We start from the raw sequence: 21253 nt of genomic DNA on the forward strand, positions 1-21253 counted from the left end.
GCTTAACCGCTGGGCCACCCAGGCGCCCCTGACAGTAACTGATTTTAAAACTTACTATAAACTACAACAATCGAGACAATACCACAAAGGTGCAAAGGCATTTCAAAGAAAAAAAAAAATAGTTTTTCTCAACAAATTTTCATTGGAACAATTGGATGTCATATGCAAAGAGGAAAAGAAAAAAAACCTCATGGCTTCCAGAGCAGGTGGCACATGAGCTGGGGGTGAAGTCTGGCTGTATTTACACACAAGCCTGGCATACCTCTGCTTCACTGTAGGCAAAGTCCATGTGGCCTGTGGAACACACATTCGAGAGGCTGCCTCTCTACCTAAAAATTTTTTACAAGAACCTCGATTCATGCCTTACACCATATACAAAAAATAACTCAAATCAGAACATGAAGTAACTAAAACTATAAACCTTAAACTGTACAACTGCTAAAAGAAAGCATAGGAAAAAGTTTTTATGTCCTTGTAGGATACATTAAATTTTTTTTGATAAGTCGAACTTCATCAGAATGAAGAACTTTAGCTCCTCAAAAGACATTCTTAAGAAAATGAAAAGACATGCTACCGACTACAAATTACGGATTTGACAAATGACTTCAATATCAAAAATATATCAAGAACTCTAAAAAATAAGAAGAAAACAAAAAACCCAATAGAAGTTTGCAAAAGATTTTGAAGAGACACTTCACCAATGTAGATATACAGACGGCACGTAAGCGCATATGAGACCACCCTCGACATCACTCGTCATGGAAATGTCGGTAGAAACCACAGATACCACAACATACCAATTATGAAGGCTAAAATGAAAAGGAGGAGAAAAATCTGATAGTACCAGATGTTGGTGAGAATGTTGAACTCCACCATCGGTGGGGAGAATGCAAAACTCTACATATAGTCATTCCAGGGTTCACTTGGGTAAACAGTTTGGCGATTTCTCATAAAGTTAAACCTACACTTAACATATAACCCCGCAAACCTAACATATGACTTAATGTAAGTCTCAAACATATGACTTAACATATGACCTGGTGCTCTTCTACCCAGGTATGTACCCAAGTTAAATAAGAACTATGTTGACAACAAAAGTAGTCAATGACTGACTCTAGCAGCTTTATTCATAATACAGTGAATGATGAAGTCATTCAAACTGGGAGCATCAGAAACGTTCTTCGTTTGCCAAGTGGATAAACCTACCAGTATAGTCCTACAATGGACTATTGCTGCTCAGTAATAAAAAGAAAGAACTGTCTGATCCAGGTAACAACACAGATAAAAAATGCATTGTGCTAAGTTGAAGCCAGAGTCAAAAGACTACATATTGGATGACTTCATTTATAGGACTTTCTGGAAAAGGCAAAACTGTTGAGATGGTAGGCAAGCAGTGGTTGCCTGGAGTGGGAGTAGGGTTTGACTACCAAGGAGCACAGGTCATTTTGGAAGAGGGTGATAGAACTGTCTTAGATCTTGATTTGTGGGAGTAATGTGACTGTATGTTGGTCAAAACTCATAGAAATGTACACTAACAGGGTGAATTTTATCAGGTGCGAAAAACAATCTAACCAATACCATCAGAAAGGGCTTCATAAAATGCCCAGGTCTTGAAAGGTTTGAAGGTGTACAGGTGGGCGGTAGGGAGGAGCTCAAGGGACACAGGATTTCCAAGGGCTTAGAGGTAGCAAACATACGAAGTTTTATGTACTTTCCAGTTGTTTGGAAAGTCAGAAGTGTAAAGCACGCAGTGGGAGAGGTGACCAGAAGAAGTAGACAGAGACAATACCACGGAGGTGCAAATGTGGTAGATTTGCTTAAGAAGTCTTTGGTAAAGGGGCGCCTGGGTGGCACAGCAGTTAAGCATCTGCCTTCGGCTCAGGGCATGATCCCGGCGTCACGGGATTGAGCCCCACATCAGGCTCCTCCACTATGAGCCTGCTTCTTCCTCTCCCACTCCCCCTGCTTGTGTTCCCTCTCTCGCTGGCTGTCTCTATCCTGTCGAATAAATAAATAAAATCTTTAAAAAAAAAAAAAAGAAGTCTTTGGTAAAGATTTTCCTACTTACTTACTTCCTTCTTTATTTATTAAATATTTATTTTGTTTATTTTATAGACAAAAATGGTTTTAAAATCTGTAAATGATAAGTGTTGTATAAAGAAGAAACGCTTTAAGATAAGAGATGGGAGATACCAGACAGCTTTAATGTTCTTCTCCTTTTTTTTTTTTTTTAACGTAGCCAACTAAAATGTTTGTTTTTATTTTAAAAGTCTGGCCTTTCTGCTTGCTTGTTTTTAAATTGCCTTTTTTTAAAAAGTTAAGTTCAATTAATTAACATATAATGTATTATTAGTTTCAGAGGTAGAGGTCAGTGATTCATCAGTCTTCTGTAACACCCAGTGCTCATTCCATCCCATGCCCTCCTTAATGCCCATCACCCAGTTATCTCAAGACTTCCTTGAGATATTACAAGACTTACATTGTTGCATGTTTTATGATTATATCCACTATTTCCAAGCCCTGCAGGTATCTGCTCCCCCCCCCCTTGAAGCCTTTGAAAGAATGCCTCTGCCCCATTTGCCCCCAGATAATTGTGTGGCTCCCCTTCTCAGTTTATTCAGGTCTTTGTTCAAAGCTGCCTCCTCAGAGAGGCTTTCCCTTACCACCCCTTCAAAACCAAGGCACCCCCTCCTATAATCTCCCTCTGTTCCCTTTACCCCACTTCATTTATCCTGGTAATGCACAGTCTCTTGACGTTTATTCATGTGTCGACTTGTTTGCTCTCTCCCTTCTTTAAAATCTCTGTTAAGATCAGGGTCTGTCCACAGTACATCCCTGGAGCCTGACACTTTTTGAAGTAAACCATACATGCAAAGGCCCTGAGGTGCAAATGACTATCACATGCTAAAAGAGCAGGAAGAAGGCCAGTATGATGAGAGAGAGAGGGCCAGGAGATGAGCTAAGAGATAGGCAGGGGCCAGATCACGAAGGCCTTTGTAGACCACGGCAAGGGGTTTGGGTTTACTTCTGAGTATAATAGGTGGCCTCCAGAGAGTTGTAAGCTGGGAGGCAGGTAGGGAGGGTCAGATAATTATCTGATTATATTTAATCTAAAGAGCATTCTTGCTGCTATATGAAGACTAGACAAAACAGGGCAAAGAGTGAAGCAGGGGAACCAGTTATAAAGGTTACCAGAACAGTCAGTCCAAGGGATGAGATTGTGACTTGGATTAGGGGGTAGCAAGGAAGATGGACAGGAGTAGATAGAAGGCTTATGGATGGATCTTGGCAGTTTGTTGGTGAATTGGGTATGGAATGTGGGACAGACAAAAAAGGCAAGGATAACTCCCAAGTTTAAGGACCTGAGCAACTTGAGTGGATGGTGGTAGCATTTATCGAGGTGGGAGGGTCTGAGGGAAATATACCTTGGGGGAGGGGCTGGGGTAGAAAGTGGAAAATTTTTTGTTTTTGGTTCCATGAACACCAAGGGGCAAAGAGGCTCCTTTTTTCATCTTAAAGTATTTTTTTAATTGAGATGTAGTTGACATATAATAATATATTGGTTTCAGGTGTACAGCCTAATGATACAGTATTTTTTTTTTTAAAGAACTTGGACTTCAGTATTTTTCTGTCTTTAGCTGGTGTCTTGGTTTGGGCTGTGATGATAAAGCAGATAAAGTACCATAGACCAGATGGCTGATAAAGAACAGAAACGTGTATCTTACAGTTCTGGAGGCTGGAAGTCTGAGATCCGGCTCCATGGTCAGGCTCTGGTGAGGACTGTCTTCCAGGCTGCAGACTGCTGACACTTGGGCGGAGAGAGGAAGCAAGGTCTCTTGTGACTCGTCTAAGGGCACTAATCCCATTCCTGGGTCCTCCTACCTCATGACCTCATCTAATCCTAATTACCTCCCAAAGGCCCCATCTCCTCATACCATCCTGCTAGGGGTTAGGGTTTCAATATATGAATTTTGGAAGGACATGGTCCGTCGATAACAGTTGGGAAAATGAAGGGTTTTAATCAGGGAACGGACTTAGTTTTTATCTTAAGCAGCTGCTCTGGCGGCCTGTGGCCCATGCGTGGGAAGGATGAGATCAGAAGGAGTCAGACCGGGTGGTGATTTAGGCAAAGAAATCCTGGGCCAACCCTAGAGCAGTGGACACAGGAAGGGGCGGAATCGGTGGGAAATGGTGACAGACAGATCTCACAGGTGGCAGGGAGGGGTGAATCCGAGATGACATTCCCACTTACTCAGAGACATCCAAGGAGAACTGGGTTTGAGGGAGGTGTAGAGGTAATTTTATCAGTTTGGATGAATTGAGTGGCTCTGTAACCTTAAGAAGGGACTGGACTTTTCACTCTAACACTGTTTGCACCCAGCCCCCAGCAGTATACCCGAATACCAGGGAAGCTTCCCCAGTAGAGTGGGAGTGAACCTGGTTGGAACTCAGAAGGCTGTAGCGGGGAGTCTGAATAAGGTGACAGCTCATGGGTTGCCCTGTGTCCTGTATGCCAGCATCTCTAAGCAGCTGTGGCCCTGAATGTCTCCTCGCTGTATCAGATTGCATGTCCACTGGAGGAAGGATTCAGGGAGAACAGAGGTACGACTTGCAGAGGAAGATCTCATCTTTGGAGAGGTGGCAGTCTAAATGGAACGGCGAACGTGAGGACCCTTCTCTGTGGATGACACAGTCAGAGCTCCTGTAGAATTATGTCTTGGGTGGAGCTGACTTCCCCCTGAGCCCTCATTTCAGGGGGTGTCTCGTTCCACCCTTGTACGCTATGGCTTCTGGTGTGTTCTGGGTTGACTCCTTTCCTTCCTTGTCTAGACTCTGACTGGTCCCGCTGACATGTCTTTGCTTTGCTGTTCTCTGCCAGATGCAGTGACTGTTTTTAAATCCTACCTCGGTCCCTTGTGTTTCAGCCCGAGAGGAAGTTCGGAGTGGTGGTGGTTGGCGTTGGCAGGGCCGGCTCCGTGCGGATCAGGGACTTGCGGAACCCACATGCTTCCTCGGCATTCCTGAACCTGATTGGCTTCGTGTCCAGGTGCCTTGTCATGCCTGGCAAGACCAGGGCTTGGGACATAGAGATTCTCCAGGCCCAGGAGAGAGAGAGCCGGCTCTGGGTCATTCCAGAGAACCGCGTTCACGCTCAGGGTCAGCCCCACGAGATCTCAAGTTGGGGTGGGGCTGGGAGCTGGGGTGCCAGATCCGCAGCTGGGAGGTACAGCAAGTCAGCCTGCGAAGACAAAGGCAAGGAAGATGAGAGCAGGGCCTGATGCCTACAGAAGGGCCACAGTGAACACATGGCGGGCTGGCCTGAAGAAGGCCAGCAGGGGTGCCAGTTAATCATTTATCAGTCACCATGGTAGCGGTCCCTGCGGTGGCCCTGGGCTGGAAAGCCTTACCAGTTATTTGACATTGATACCATTATCAACCTCACCTCACAGATAAAGAAACTGAGCCACAGAGAGGTTACGTAATTTGCCTGTGGCCACACAGCCAGCAAGTCTAAGACCTGGGTTTGGATACAGGTCTACTGATTCCAAAGCCCATCATCTAAGCAACGTGTGTTCTTTTCCCTTTGATAATTTTGAGCCTCGCTTTTATCTCCTGTAACTTCATTTCTCTCCGATAACTCAGTCAAAACCAAACTTCCCACCCTGTTTCTTCTCTGACCCGCACTCAGTCAGCACCTTCCTCCACCGCTCACCGCGTCCTCACTTACGCCACTCACCAAACTAACACTGTAATGTGACTGATTAGTGTGCACTGTGGACAAGATGTGGGCAAGTGTGTGGGCTGAGGAGAAGGGGGGGAGCTACTTAGGCACCCCTCTCTGCTTTGTAGTGCTTTCGAGAAATCAAAGCATGATTAACTATTGAGATGGTCCACACAGACCCTCTGGGGCACTAGAGAAACCCGGAAGTGGTAGGAATCTGCCCTTGGTCAATCTTTGCACAGAAATAGGAGATCGAAATTATTATTAACCAGCACTGTAACTCCCGTCGCACCCCTCCCTGAGGCTGGACTGAACACAGCGCTTGGGCTCCAGGCTGAAGTGGGGCCTCTCCTTGTCCCTTGAACTCCAGTCCTCTGCTAGCTGGCTGCCATGACTGATACAGTGGCAACCCCTGAACGACTCAAGTCATGTGGGAAGATGGCCAGCTCATACTTGCTTTACTTCACCCCTGCCTTTCTCACACTGTTCCCCTTCTCACATACTCTGTTTCTCATCGCCTACCTGCTAAGTCCTACCATCTCCCCAGGAACCCCACTCTGAAACCCGAAATGAGATGTGCCTTGCCTTCACTGAATTACCCACCTGAACCCCCAAACACGACATTTCTCTTGTTAATCTTGGTTGATATTATATGTTTACATGTGTCTTCCTTCTTCTCTTAGACTGTGAGTGAAGTCTGGCAGTCAGAGCGCTCGGCCGAGTGCTTGGAGCCGGCTGTGATCATAGAGACCGCGTCTCATGGGATGAAAGGAGATCAGTTGCCTTTATTTTAGAGATGGAGTAAATTCAAAGATTGCCATGTCATTCAGGCTGTTAACAGTGCGGGTCTCTTTTTTTTTTTTTTAAGATTTTATTTATTTATGTGACGGAGAGACAGCCAGCAAGAGAGGGAACTCAGCAGGGGAGTGGGAGAGGAAGAAGCAGGCTCCCAGCGGAGGAGCCCGATGGGGGACTCGATCCCGGAATGTCGGGATCACACCCTGAGCGGAAGGCAGACGCTTAACGACTGTGCCACCAGGCGCCCCCGGGTCTCTTGACTTAAACCCTGAGGCTGTTTTTCTCACCCTGTGGTGGAAAATGTCCTGGACGCGGGAGGGAGGGAATTAATTTCTTCATTTCCAAAAGCTGGTGACCAGGACATCACTGGGAGGAGAGGAGAAGGATGGTGTCCCTTTATGTGACATTCTGTGTACTTCTGAGTTACAGTTTTGTTATTCTCAAATAGACGAGAGCTTGGGAACATTGATGAAGTCCAGCAGATTTCTTTGGAAGATGCTCTCTCCAGTCAAGAGGTTGAGGTTGCTTATATCTGCAGCGAAAGCTCCAGCCATGAGGACTATATCAGGTGGGTTTTCAACGTAGGCAGTCCTGACCTTGCACAGTAGTGAAGGAATTTGGAAATGACTGGGCAAGCCGAAACCTCGCAAAGAAGTGTTAATAATTGAAGGGGTAAGTTACAGTGGTGCCAACTCTGTCCTTTGTGCTTTTCACATTTTAAATCTCTCTGAGAGTTCCTTTCCTATGAACTCTTTTTGCCATGAGATAAGTGAGGAAAGAACGTAGTGGTGGCATCGGAGGGGGGGAGATGACATGACAGAGCAAGAGAAGTGACCCGTCCCCTGCCCCACCTTCAGATGCCAAGCCTAGAGTCCTTCAAGCATTGGGCGGGGCTGAGCCTGGGAGGAGGAGCCCCACGCATGACCTGGCAGCTAACAGGGCAGTTCCAGCCTCTTCCCCGAATCTCACTTCCCTTCCAGGTCCTTACGGTAAATTGCAGCTGCCAGCCACGCCGTTCCCCGGGAGTCAGCTGCTCCCTCCTTGTCACTTCAACTCTAGTGTGGAAAGAAACTCCTTTCCTTGGTTCCCTTTATCCTTCTTTGAGCCCAGAGCATATTTCCTTAAAAAGGTGATTTCGTAATTCTCCTCTTATAAATGTTTGTACCTTAAGAGTATCTGGAGGATAAAATCTAAACTTCGGAGCACAACATTCTAGGTTCCTCAGCGTCAGGCTCTCAGCTACTTTTCTGACTTGGTTTCCCCCCACTCCCGGTAGTTACTCCCCTGCCACGTATTACCCAGATGGGCAAGTCTCCATTCAACACCCAAGCCTCCATATGCTGCCCAGAGTGAAATGCCTTCATCTTGCTTGTTGCTCCTGAAAACGCCTACGCATCTTCCAGATGTTACTGGAATCTTTCAGGGGGCGTCAGGCGGAGCTGGCTGTTCACGGGTATGGCTGTCACGTGATGTACACGTTGATGTCTTCTGTTTCTCCTCCAGAGTAGCCGGCCAAGAGTACCTAGTTGAATACACGAGTAGGTGAATGGATGAGTGTTCAAATTAACACACACCTAGAACGCCTCGTCAGCACAGTAGAAAGTAACAGAAGTACAGTTCTTCCTCCTTATCCTCTGGCCCTGATGCTCTGCATTCCTTCGTGACGCAGAGACATATATGTTTTTAGAACAGCCCATTCTCTGGCATGCAGGGCATTTTAGTGACGCTTACTTGAAGCGTATTTTCTCTCTGTCTCTTTTTTCCAAAGGCAGTTCCTTAATGCTGGCAAACACGTCCTTGTGGAATATCCCATGACACTGTCTTGGGCAGCAGCACAGGACCTGTGGAAGCTGGCTGAGCAGAAAGGTGACGTATGTTCTGTCTGTCGAACACAGACCCTCTTTTAGAGTTTCTGCCTCTAAGATGTCTTTGGCACCATCTTTAGGCCTTTAAAACGTAAGCCTGTGTCAGATATGTCCTGTGGGCTCCCAGCGCCCTAGCCATCCCCTGTACCGTAGGCACGCATAATGGGTGCGCGTGGAGGGCCAGCAGGGTAGAGGGACGAGTGGGAATTGGCAAACTTCTGTTAGAAACTTATCAGCTTCTTTTACGCTCATGAAAAGTATGAATTAGCTTCGACTTACGCTAGTGGCATATTATTCTGCTGTTATTCTTACGTTACGTGCATTGCTAATGGAAAAATGTCCAAATCAGAGTAATTGATTGTCTTATCTGCATACTCTGTAGGTTGTGTTGTTTCTTTTTTTTTTTAAAGATTTTATTTATTTATTTGACAGAGATAGAGACAGCCAGCGAGAGAGGGAACACAAGCAGGGGGAGTGGGAGAGGAAGAAGCAGGCTCATAGCGGAGGAGCCTGATGTGGGGCTCGATCCCACAACGCCGGGATCACGCCCTGAGCCGAAGGCAGACGCTCAACCGCTGTGCCACCCAGGCGCCCCGGTTGTGTTGTTTCTTAAGAGGAGTATCGTTTATCAAGTATTTACTATATACCAGCCACTTGGGAACTCTACTAAGCACTTTATGTGTCATTTTATTTTTAATTCTCCTAGAAACCCTTGGAGGTAGGTTCTTTTCTCTGGCTTACGTAAAGGAATGTTACGTAATTCCTTATGTAAAGGCATCCATGCTTCAGAGAAGTTAAGTAATTTGTGCCAGATTACAAAATTGGTAACATGATTCCGAACTGGGAGAATGAGATTTGAATTCAATCCTTTCCGGCTCTGAAGTTGACATCGTTCCTTTAAGCCATACTGCCCTCCAGAGATTTTTGTTTTTACGCTCCCCCCGCAAGTCCCTTTATGGAGGCAGCAAGAATTAACGAGAATATTTAGGGATTACAGGATCTAGTTAAATAAACAGACTCTTTGTTTCAACATTTGCTATTGAAAATCTTTAATACATAAGCCACGTATGGTGAACACTTACATGAAAATCACCAAAGAAAGCACCCTGCGCTGGTCACTAGTGTAGACTGCTGGGACTTTGCTGGAACTCTCGTAGCACTCTGTAGCCCTGGGATGTACTCTGAAGAACAGAGCCCATCTTTCCCCTTGGTGAGCCCAGCGCTAAACGCTGCCTAGAACTGAGGAGGCCTTTAGGAGGCGTTGGGTGAAGGAGCCGATAGACGATTATGGATGGGAGTGAGAGGAGCTTTGAGGCCATCACCTTTGGTATTCTTTTCTCATGGCACAGATGTCTATGGACAAAGAACAAGATACTAAATACCCCATAGATTTCTTGCTAATCGCAAAGAAAAAAATGTACTTTTACAATGAAGAACTCTGTTGTTATCATCCTAACCAAATGATTGCTGACATGGGTCCATCTGATATCACAGACCATCTGATGTCATGTACACAGCATCTACCATATAATTGAGATTTACAGGTAAAACACGGATAAAGGACCATATTAAAGGACACTGTAAAAAAAATCAAGCAAACTAGAACATGGAACACTCTGCAAAAAAATAGGCCAAGTTTCTCCAGAAAGATAATATCCTGCCCTTAGTGACTTCCTTCCAGAGTGAATACGGAAAGAAGGGGAAAGAATACACTTTACACTGGAGAAAGCAAACACTACCTCAGCTAGTTGACTAAAATTAACATGAGCAGTGGTAAGTCATGGTAAGAAGATGCACCTTCAATGTAATATGATGAGAAAGGCCCATTACCTCTGTAGTTTCCCCCCAAAACATAGCCTCAGTGCGATCATGAAAATAGCAGCAGAAAAATCCCAGTTGAGGGGCATTCTACAAAAATGCCTGAGCAATATTCTTCAGCATGGTCAAGGTCATTAAAAAACAAAAGAGGGGGCGCCTGGGTAGCACAGCGGTTAAGCGTCTGCCTTCGGCTCAGGGCGTGATCCCGGCGTACTGGGATCGAGCCCCACATCAGGCTCCTCCGCTAGGAGCCTGCTTCTTCCTCTCCCACTCCCCCTGCTTGTGTTCCCTCTCTCGCTGGCTGTCTCTCTCTGTCGAATAAATAAATAAAATCTTTAAAAAAAAAAAAAGGTTAAGTTCTGAGCATATAATGTACAGCACGTAAGTATAATTAATATGCTTGCGAGTTGCTGAAAGTAGGCCTTACACATTCTCATCACACACACACACACACACACAGTTAACTGTGCAGGGTGATGGACGTGTTGTCTTTCCCTTGGTAATCACTCCACAGCGTATATGCTCACAAAACAGGTTGTACACTTTAAACATATATAATCATATGTGACACTCCTCAGTTTAAAAAAATGGGGAAAAATTTGAGGAAATTACATACTGTCATCTAAGCCTCAGATTAGAGATTCCGACCCCATTCAAATTTTCCCGGTTTTCCTAATAACATCTTTTAGAGCAAAATGATTGAATTTAAAACCACGTATGGTCTTCAGTTGACACATCACACGGTCTCAGCTCTGGACAGTTCCTTAGTCTCCTTGGTAGTCAGGAAGATTACAGGCCAGTTATTTTGTAGAATGTTCTAAATTTGGGTTTATCTGATGTGTCTTCGTGATTAGATTCAGCGTAGGCAACCTTCACAGGAACATTGTAGAACCAGTGCTGTGTTCTTCCAAGTGAAAGAAGCGGCGTCCCATTCAGTTTGTCCATTAATAATTATATCATTGGATTAAGGGGGTGTCTGCCAGGTTTCTACACTGGAAGTTACTTCTTATCCCTTTGTATTCACGATTATTTTGTGGGGAGGTTGTTTGAAACTTGATAAATATCCGTTATTTATCACACTTTCTGATTATTCATTTATGAATTTATATCAACATGGATTGATTCATGGCTTCCTTTTTTAATTAAATGCATTATAGTCCACTTTGTTTTGATATTAAAATTGTTTCATATGTGATTAGTGGGGACCTCTTCATCGCTAGCTCTTGTGTCATGTAATCATATTTCCATTATTCTTTGAGCAGTTCCTTGCTTTCCGGCATCAACTGGTTTGTGTTCCTTGTGTACTTTCTCTGCCTCAGCGGTGCCCTTAGCCATTTCTCCAAGGAGCTGAGGTCCATTTAGTGGTGAATGGTTTTTTTTTAATTTTTAAATGGAGATATAATTGATATATAACATTATATTAGTTTCGGGTATACAGTGTAATGATCCCATATTTTTATATATTGTAAAATGATCATCACAATAAGTTAACACCCATCACCACACAGTTACAGTTTTTTTCTTGAGAGGAGAACTTTGAAGGTCTGTTCTCTTAGCAACTTGCAAGTATATAGTACAGTGCTAACTACTGTTACTATGCTGTACATTGTATTTCCATGGCAGTATCATCCCAGTTATAATTGGAAGTTTGGACCTTTTGCCCACCCTCGCCTATTTTGCCCACCCCCCCACCCCCTACCTCTTACAGCCACCAATCTGTTCTCTGTATCCGCCCAGTTCGCCCAGTTCGTATCTGTCAGTTTGCTGGCTTCTTTTGTTTTTGTTTGTTTGTTTTTAGATTCCACACGTAAGTGAGATCGTGTGCTGCTTTCTCTGACTTATGTCACTTAGCATAATGCCCTCAAGATCCCCCTATTTTGTTGCAAATGGCAAGATTACCTTCTCTTTTATGGCTGAGTAACATGCCAGGGGACCTTTATGTCACCCTTTCTTTACCCAGTCAGCCATGAGTTGACACTGGGGTTGTTTCCCTGTCTCAGTAAATACTACTACAGTGAACAGGACGGTGCAGATACCTTATTGAGTTACTGTTTTCATTCCCTTTGGCTAAGTGCCCAGACGTGGGATTGCCAGATCGTGTGGTAGCTCCATTTTTAAGTTTTGGAGGCAACTCCACGCTGTTTCCTGTGCTGGCTGCACCAGTTTATGTTCCCAGCAGCAGTGCAACAAATTCTATTTTGCCATCAAGCTTTGTACTCTAGGTGTGATCCATAGAAAGATCTAGGAACATGTGTATATGAATTTGTGTGTGTGTGTGTGTGCTGTGGTTACCACGTGTGTTTATCACAATAGATCACTGAGTGAATGAGAGAAAAAGAAGCAAAGATGCAGTTGAAAGATAAAGTCTTATTTGTTATTTAAATCCAATTAGCCAACATATAGCACATCATTAGTTTCAGATGTAGAGTTCAGCGATTCATCAGTTGCATATAACACCCCGTGCTCATCACATCACGTGCCCTCCTTAGTGCCCATCACCCAGTTACCCCACCCCCCTGCCCACCTCCCCTCCAGCGACCCTCAGTTTGTTTCCCATGGTTAAGAGTTTTTCATGGTTTGTATCCCTCTCTGATTTCTTCCCAGTTTCCCCTCCCTTCCCCTATCATCCTCTGTGCTGTTTCTTATATTCCTCATTTGAGTGAAACCATATAATTGTCTTTCTCTATTGAACTTATTTCACTCGGCATAATACACTCCAGTTCTATCCATGTCGATGTAAATGGTAAGATGTTTATCCTTTTGACGGCTGAGTAATATTCCATTGTAGATATATACCACATCTTTGATAAAGTCTTTTTTTAAGATATTTATTTATTTATTTATTTAGAGAGAACATGAGTGGGGGGAGGGGCCGGGGAAAGGCGGACAGGGAATCTCAAGCAGACGCCATGCTGAGCGTGGCGCCCAACACGGGGTCCAGTCCCACAACACTGAGATCACGACCTGAGCTGAAATCAAGAGTCAGACACTCAACCAGCTGAGCCACCCAGGCGATGAAAGATAGAAAAAATTATTTAATGACCAGGGATACGGAAATACAGAAATGGAAATATAAAAATAGTTCTGAAGAGAATCGAACATGCTCCAGAACGTGGTCCAACTTCCCAGATGCCCAGGTCCCCTCATAGGCATATAAATATGGATAAAACCACCACCGGAGAGAAGCTTCCGCTTATTGTAAGAAGCTTTCTTTGCCACATTCATGGGCTAGGTAGTGGCCCGAAGGAATCTCACTCTCCCACACACCTAACTCTCTAGAGATTCAGGCGATACGCCTGCTTACTCATAAGGTGCGAGAACAAGCCCCCCACATTCTGCAGTTTTCTGTGAAGCTGGGATAAGCAATGGCCAGTGTCCCAGGAGCATCTCCCAGTGTCCCAGATTTCCCTCTGTGTTTATGTGAAAGTATAGATCTTAAACACACTTTATACTGAATCACAAAATAGTTCTTAAGTATTTTTTCCAGACTCATGGCCAATGTGCGCGAAAAGATGCTCAGTGTCCCGAATCAGGAAAATGCAAATCAAAACCCCAGTGAGTTATCATCACCTCACACCCATTAGAATGGCTGTTAGCAAGAAGAAAAGAGACAACAGGTGCCGGTAAAAGGTGAAAAGGATGGTCATATACACTGTTAGCGGGAAACTACGGAGGTTCCTCAAAAAATTAAAAATAGGTCTACCATACACTCCAGCAATTTCACTTCTGGGTGTTTATCCAAAGAAAATGAAAGTGGGATTTTGACAAGATACATGCACTCCCCTATTTATCACCACATTATTCACAATAGCAACAACCCAAGTGCCCATCAACAGAGGAGTATTTTTAAAAAGTATGGTACACACACAAAGTGGAATATTCAGTGATGGGAAAGGAGGACGTCCTGCCATTTACAACAACATGGGTAGTTCCTGAGCCCAACATGCTAAGTCAGAGAAAGACAAGCACTACGTGATATCACCCATATGTGGAGTCTAGAAAGTCAGACCTGTAAAAAGACCAGTGAAATGGTTGATTACCAAGGGATAGGATGTGTGCGGGGGAAATAGTTATAATGTTTAAGGGTACAAACTTGTAACAAGTAGTAAATAAGCCATAAAGATATAAAAATCAATAAATAAAAATAAGGGAAATACTAAGCAAAACATACTTGAACAAAAGAGCTTTAATCGTGCTTTAAGTTTTTCCTTGTTTTGTTTTCGTTTTGTGGACAAAAGAGGTCGGTAATATGGGGGGAATATATATGAAAAAAATAGGCATGTGAGACTAGTTGAAAATAAAGAGCTATCGAAGAGGGGGAGATAGTTCTGGTATTTTATGCAACTTCTAGCCTAGATAAGAAAAAGGTACCAGAGCAAAAATTTCTAACAGCTTTATTTTATAATCCAAAATTTTAGTTGTGAATATATTATTTATCCTCCCTCCAACCTGGGTAATTTGAGAAAAATCACTTGGTTCTTCCAGTTCTTTGGAATGAAGAGTCTAATTTTAGCTCTCTCCGGTCCCCCCAGTTCCTAGTGGCTCTGTTTTGTAGATTTGAGGGCTGCACTGCCCCCTTCTGGCTAGAAGAGAAATTAACACTCGGCTCAGACACTGCCCGATCTCCTCTTGCCTCTGGGGCAGGTGGAGCCCATCTTTCTTAGATTTTGGTTTCTGTTGCAAGCCTAGAACTGGCACACCTGCAGCGGGGTACGAAAGGGCGCAGTGGTATCCCGGGGGGTTCTGCGGTCTCTGTGTCCTGTGCTGTGGGAAGACGGACCTAGAATCTGGGACGCACAGCTATACACAGCCGATGATGACTGCCTTTTTTTCCTCCAATTTTTGTCACGACAGGGAAGGTGTTGCATGAGGAGCATGTTGAACTCTTGATGGAGGAGTTTGCATTCCTGAAAAAAGAAGTGGTGGGGAAAGACCTGCTGAAAGGGTCCCTTCTCTTCACAGGTCAGTTTGAGGTGGGATCACAGGTCATGTGGACCTGGTGAGGCTGGCCCGCGAGTGGGTTCTTTCCTAGTTCTCTGGGACGTTAGTTTGGATTCATTTTGCTCCAGATTCTCTCACTGAAGGCCAATTTAACGTTATCTTCCCACGCTTCCACAAACAATAAAAATACTTATTTTTCTTCTTTCTTCAAATGAGATTTAAGTGCTTGGTGGGCCTTAGGTAAAAATTATGTTAGAAATCTGAAATGTACTAATGCTCCTGTCCCAACTTACTAGGTGTAGAATTTTCCTCATTAAATCTTAACAAATTGGAGATTATTTTTCCATAGGAGGTTCAAAATGGGCCAAGACAGGTTCTTGGGGGAGGAGAACATTTTTATTGTCTCTGCAGAGCGAATTGGTTATGCACAGCCCCTTTCTTCCTCCAGTAAGTTACAAGGACATTGGCTGCAGCCAGAATATTTACTCTACCGTGTATGTGATTATTTCTCTTGGTCATTATCTGAGTAGCTCCATTAGCAACAGGATTGAGCATCCTTAAGGCTCCTGCTCTTGGGGTTACCTTTGTACGGACTCCCTAGCTGGCTATACCCTAGGGCATGTGGGCACCTCTCCTGAGGGCTCTCCTTATGGAAGCAAAACCCTGATATGGCCAGGCACTGTTAAGTGGTAAAACCATTCATCTCCTCGTGAACTTCCAGAAAATAACAGTGGAACATGATTTCGAAATCCACCTTCATCTTTTAAACTAATGATTGTTGTAACAAATAATAATCATCAATGATAATAACCAAGGAACTGTGCTAAGTACGTGACATGCATTAGTTCATGTGAATTGATAGGGTAATCCTACAAAGTGGGTATTTACGCCCCCATTACACTGGGAAAAAAGGAAGATCAGAGACGTGGGTAGCTTCACAAAGCTGACAAAAACAGCTCCGTGGCAGAGCCAGATTAGAGCTCAGGCGTCTGACGTCGTGGCTCAGACATGTGATGGCCGCTCTGTCCTCGAAAGCACAAGAGCAGACGGTAACCAGCTGAGAAGGAGAAACCTTTCTGTTGTGAGTCTGATACCTAGGTCCTCGTGATTTCAAACCGTGTTGTCCATGAAACTTACAGTTTTATTTACAACTTATCTTTTTTAAAGCATAGTCATAATTACGAATTTCTAGTCGGTATCAAATTTACAAGAAATCGTTGGTGTGTAAACAATGTAACAGGTGTGTATGTAGTTTGGATTATGTTTAAAATTTGGGCTGGGGACAGTCAGGAGCAAGATCTTGACCACACCTGTGTCTCACACAAATATTCTTTTGAATGTACTTTTGTATAGGAGATTATGAAGACTAAGAAAACCCTTAACACTGTATCGATTTTCTGGATATTGACATAGTCGATAGGTATTACTGTTTTCTTCATAGCTATCGTGGCACCTTCCCCAAACTGTGATTTATATGGTTATATGGTATTTATAGGAGGAATATAGATTGGCGGGGCTACAATACCTTGATTCTTCTTCTTTTACAAGACTTCAAGTCACCGACTGAAGAGGGCGTAGGTGTTGGTATACGTAAGCGTATATATGTTTACTGTATGTAAACCATACATCCATATCCATATATGGATAGATCTCATATATATATATGAGAAGCCTGAAATATTTGTATTATCCTGTGGGCTAGATTCACTACTGTTTCCAATAAAATGCCTTATTTTCCTAACAAAATTGAATTAAATAAACAGGAAAAAACAGAGATGGTTTTATGAAAGAGTTTCCATTCAGGCCTCTAAATATCCGTCGTCATCTTGCCCCCCACGCCGGGAGGCAAGGTTGCTCTGCCCTGCCACAGCCCCCTGCCCACAGTTGCCATGGTTTTTGTCATTCCCCACAGCTAGCCCGTTGGAAGAAGAGCGGTTTGGCTTCCCTGCGTTCAGTGGCATTTCTCGCCTGACCTGGCTGGTCTCCCTCTTCGGGGAGCTTTCTCTCGTATCCGCCACTTTGGAAGAGCGAAAGGAAGATCAATACATGAAAATGAGCGTGTGCTTGGAGACAGAGAACAAACGGTAAGTTGTGAGAAACTGAGGAGCAGGAAACTTGAAGACATGGTCGTGTGTTCACAAAGGCCCATCTAGCCAAAGCCCAGAGGGCCTAAGCCCCCCGCCCCCAACTCTAGAAGGGCCGTCTGCTTTTGTAGACAGAACAGGTGCTGGGGTTTCGCTTCTGTTGCCTCGTTTCATCCCCACAGCAGCCTTGGAAGGTAAGTAAGACAAACATGAGCCCCTTTACCGGGAAGCAGATAGAGGCTTACAGAATTTGGGCAGCTTGTCTAGGCCGCACAAGTAAGCAGTATCAGAGGGAGGAGCAGAAATCCAGTCACCTCCCTGACCCCAGTGTTTTCCAGTGTTTTATTATGAAAGTTTCAGACATACGGTGACGTTGGAAGAATTTTGCACTGAATTCCCAAAACTGCTACCTAGATGTTGCCGCTGACATTCTACGCAGCTCGCTTCTTTTCACAGGTCCAAATATTCATCCCTCGGTGTGACCAAAATTTAAAGTTTGGTTTCTCAGCTTTATATCATACGGTCATACTGTTCGCAAAATGTTCTAATTCGTCATTTTCTTTTTTTTTTTTATTTTTTTTATTTTTTTTTATTTTTTAAAGATTTTATTTATTTATTCGACAGAGATAGAGATAGCCAGCGAGAGAGGGAACACAAGCAGGGGGAGTGGGAGAGGAAGAAGCAGGCTCCTAGCGGAAGAGCCTGATGTGGGGCTCGATCCCAGAACGCCGGGATCACGCCCTGAGCCGAAGGCAGACGCTTAACCGCTTAACCGCTGTGCCACCCAGGCGCCCCCTAATTCTTCATTTTCTATACCAAGTCTTTTAAAACAAAAGCATATTCATAGTTTTCCTTGAAAAACACTTAGCTCTGTAAAATATTTAAAACAGCAAGTGTTTTGTAGTGTTTCTACACGTGTTTCCAGGTAGGTGGGTCTCATGGTAGTAAAAGAAACAGGTGGGTATTTACAAAAAGAGAAAAGTATTGCAGCTATGATCGGACCATCCCCACAGATGGGTGCATCTCCTGTAGCCAGAGCTGAAGGTCGTGCAGGGTGCCGCAGGAGCACAGGAAAGGGGGACCTGGAGAGGTCAGGTCGGGCTTCGCAGAGGAAACGGTGCTTTGCTCAGTCTTGAAATTTGAGTAGGAGTCAGACAGGAAACGATGTGAGGGAAGTAGAGACTGACTCCCGTGATTGCTAAGGGGAGGCAAGCATCAGGGCAGGGGTCGGGACGGATGGCGAACACCATATTATAAATCCGTAATTTCGTATACCACTTTCTACTTCACCGATTGTCCTTTTAATCTCGCACCACCACAACCGCACGGGGAAAGCGATTCGCTTCTTATTCGTGTGCACTGAGGAGGAAATCGAAGTGGAGGAAACATCTGGCATTTTGCATTTCCTCAAACTTGAAGACTTCATGTTATAGGGAAGGACGTGAGAAATTTTCTTAGGTGCATCAGAATATTTTGAGTATCTCAAACTTATTTGTATCCAGTGTTAAAGCAGTGAATAAACAGCATTAATGTTAATTTTTGTCATCACATTATGAAATTTTTTAAAGCCTGGGTGCTTTTAAAACTAGCCATGGGCTGGGCGCCTGGGTGGCTCAGTCAGTGAAGCGTCTGCCTTTGGCTCAGGTCATGATCTCAGGGTCCTGGGATCGAGGCCCGTGTTGGGCTCCCTGCTCAGTGAAGAGCCTGCTTCTCCCTCTGTCCCTTTGTCCCTCCCCCTGCTCATGCTCTCTCTCTCTAACAAATAAGCAAATAAATAAAAATCTTAAAAAAATAAACTAGCTGTGGGCTGAAACTAGTACAATGTTAAATGTCAACTCAGTTAAAACAAAACTAGCCACGGAAATTAATATTTTAGAAGTGAGACCAACTTTTTCATAAGAGTTTGTAAAAATCTTTTATTTTTAAAAATCCAAGTCATAACCAAAAATTTTAGATGATTGAACCACCTTAGTTTTAGTAGTTTACTAATTTAACTACTGTCTCTTAGATTCTTTGACCTGAATGTGAATTTTTGATTGATAGGTTATCATTGATTCATACATGAATCATTTTAATAACTTCCAGAATAGAAAACTTGGCTAAACTGCAGCTCTTCAAAGCAAACGGGTCCTTGCCTGGCTTACATGGCCCTTGGTATAGTGTGCCCTGTGACAAAGAAAAGCGATCTTATGCTGTGAATGCGGTCTTGGCTTCTGACAGTACCCGGGAGCAATGCTTGGGTTCTGTGGGCTTCTCTCTCCCCCAAAGCTTGTTGCAGTCTGCAGGCCAGATTTTCTTAAAGCTACAAGACGATGTCCTTCTAGGGTTCTTACCACACATTAGGAGCCTCTGACAGTTGTTTCCAGACACAATTTAAGTTATACCTACCGTCCAACAACACAGTAGGATAGAGCAGAACCATAGCTGCGGATGGGAAGAGAGGAGGCATGATCTTGAAAGGTTACAGTAAGAGGACTAGCAGGACAGAGACCATTACTTGAATCCCCACTGTGCCAGTGCAAGTGCTAGTGCATGTTTATCGAGTGCTTACCATGTGTGAGGCACAGAGCCCTTTAACAAGGATTTTCTCATACATTTTTTATACCAACTCTGAAGTGGGCATTATTACTATCACCTGGGAAACTGAGGCTCAGAGCGGGTAAGAAACTTGCTAAGGGCACAGAACTAAGTGATTGTGTGAGAGTCACACTTAGGCCTGTCTCCCGTCCCCAAATTGTCACATCTTCTCCCCCAAAATGCACGGGAAGAGCACAAGAAAGATATATCCCAGGAAACACACCAGGCCTTGTCTTTCCCTTCTGGCCGTCCTCACCCGCCAGCAAGGCAGGTGTCGTGGTCTTAGAGCCCAAGGTCATCCAGGAAATCCCAACGTAGCAGATTCTCAAGCCCGTGTTCTTTCCATCTTACCAGCAGTTTCCACACTTGGTACAAATAAGCAAAATACTTTTTAAATCCAAATCTTATGTGGAGAGTCCGTACACGGCAGAGTTACAAGTTTCAGCTCTCCTGCTGGAGCCAGCTGGCAGGAGTAGTGCCGAAGCCATGCATTCCCCGGGCTGCTCATCCCTCAGGGCCGGGGGAAAGCACTGGTAGGAATCACCACCTCCACCGGGCTTGCAGACACATGCTGGTACTAGGGATGTGGATGTGGTTGAACAAGGTGAGAAGTAAGAAGCATTTCTGTAGGTAGCGCCCTGCCCAAGTTGGCCAATGCAGATATTTGCAAATGGAAGTTTCACAGAGAGGAAGAGTGGAGAAGCTGTGAGTTTAAAGCTTGTGTTTTTGTTCGGGATGTCTGGAGCTAAGTGTTGTCCCAGCTCAGAACTTGAGTGGACCCGGTCCCATCCTCAGCCCTACTCCATTCAGCGGGCAGTAAAGTGCCAACATTCACTATCCTCACTTAATTTTTTTTTTTAAGATTTTATTTATTTATTCGATAGAGATAGAGACAGCCAGCAAGAGAGGGAACACAAGCAGGGGGAGTGGGAGAGGAAGAAGCAGGCTCATAGCGGAAGAGCCTGATGTGGGACTCGATCCCAGAACGCCGGGATCACGCCCTGAGCCGAAGGCAGACGCTTAACCGCTGTGCCACCCAGGCGCCCCACTATCCTCACTTAAATACGTGACTAGGAGATGAGGGAACAGGGACTTTTCAAGTTTTTAGCAGATAGGACCACAAAATAAGGAAGTTATTCTATCAACCTCTCTCCCGATGTCTCCCTACATATATGGGTATTGGCCTGGCTCCCCCTTTATGTACTTCAGGTCTTTTCCTCTTAAACATACAGCTCCACACTCCAGCGTAGGTCTTGTTAAGTGAGGCCAGCCAAAGGGGAGGACTCCTTTACCCGGGTCAAAGGCAGCCCTGAGCTGCCTGCAACACCCAAAACACTGTCAAGTGACCTGCTTGGGTCCTTTTCCTGTAACCTCACACCTAAATCCTAAGCTTTATCAAGGACCACCAGTGTAGAGGCAGAAAAACCCAAGAGGTAGCTTCCCTTCTT

At 44.5% G+C, this 21253-nt stretch overlaps 1 protein-coding gene across 3 annotated transcripts in view; it reads left to right on the plus strand.

Moving 5' to 3' along the window:
• The window catches only part of BLVRA (biliverdin reductase A), a 43540-nt gene that overhangs the window by 20064 nt on the left and 2223 nt on the right, over positions 1-21253 (plus strand). For all 3 annotated transcript variants that reach the window (XM_087861216.1, XM_045793520.2, XM_045793521.2), the window contains 5 exons: positions 4926-5047; positions 6969-7088; positions 8289-8386; positions 15058-15165; positions 17057-17228. In XM_087861216.1, the coding sequence (XP_087717342.1) occupies positions 4926-5047; positions 6969-7088; positions 8289-8386; positions 15058-15165; positions 17057-17228 (620 nt within the window). The remainder of the gene's footprint in view (positions 1-4925; positions 5048-6968; positions 7089-8288; positions 8387-15057; positions 15166-17056; positions 17229-21253) is intronic.

Source organism: Ursus americanus, chromosome 3 (genome assembly GCF_024610735.1).
Source record: "Ursus americanus isolate L20-20 chromosome 3, mUrsAme1.1.p, whole genome shotgun sequence".
Taxonomy (NCBI): Eukaryota; Metazoa; Chordata; class Mammalia; order Carnivora; family Ursidae; genus Ursus; species Ursus americanus.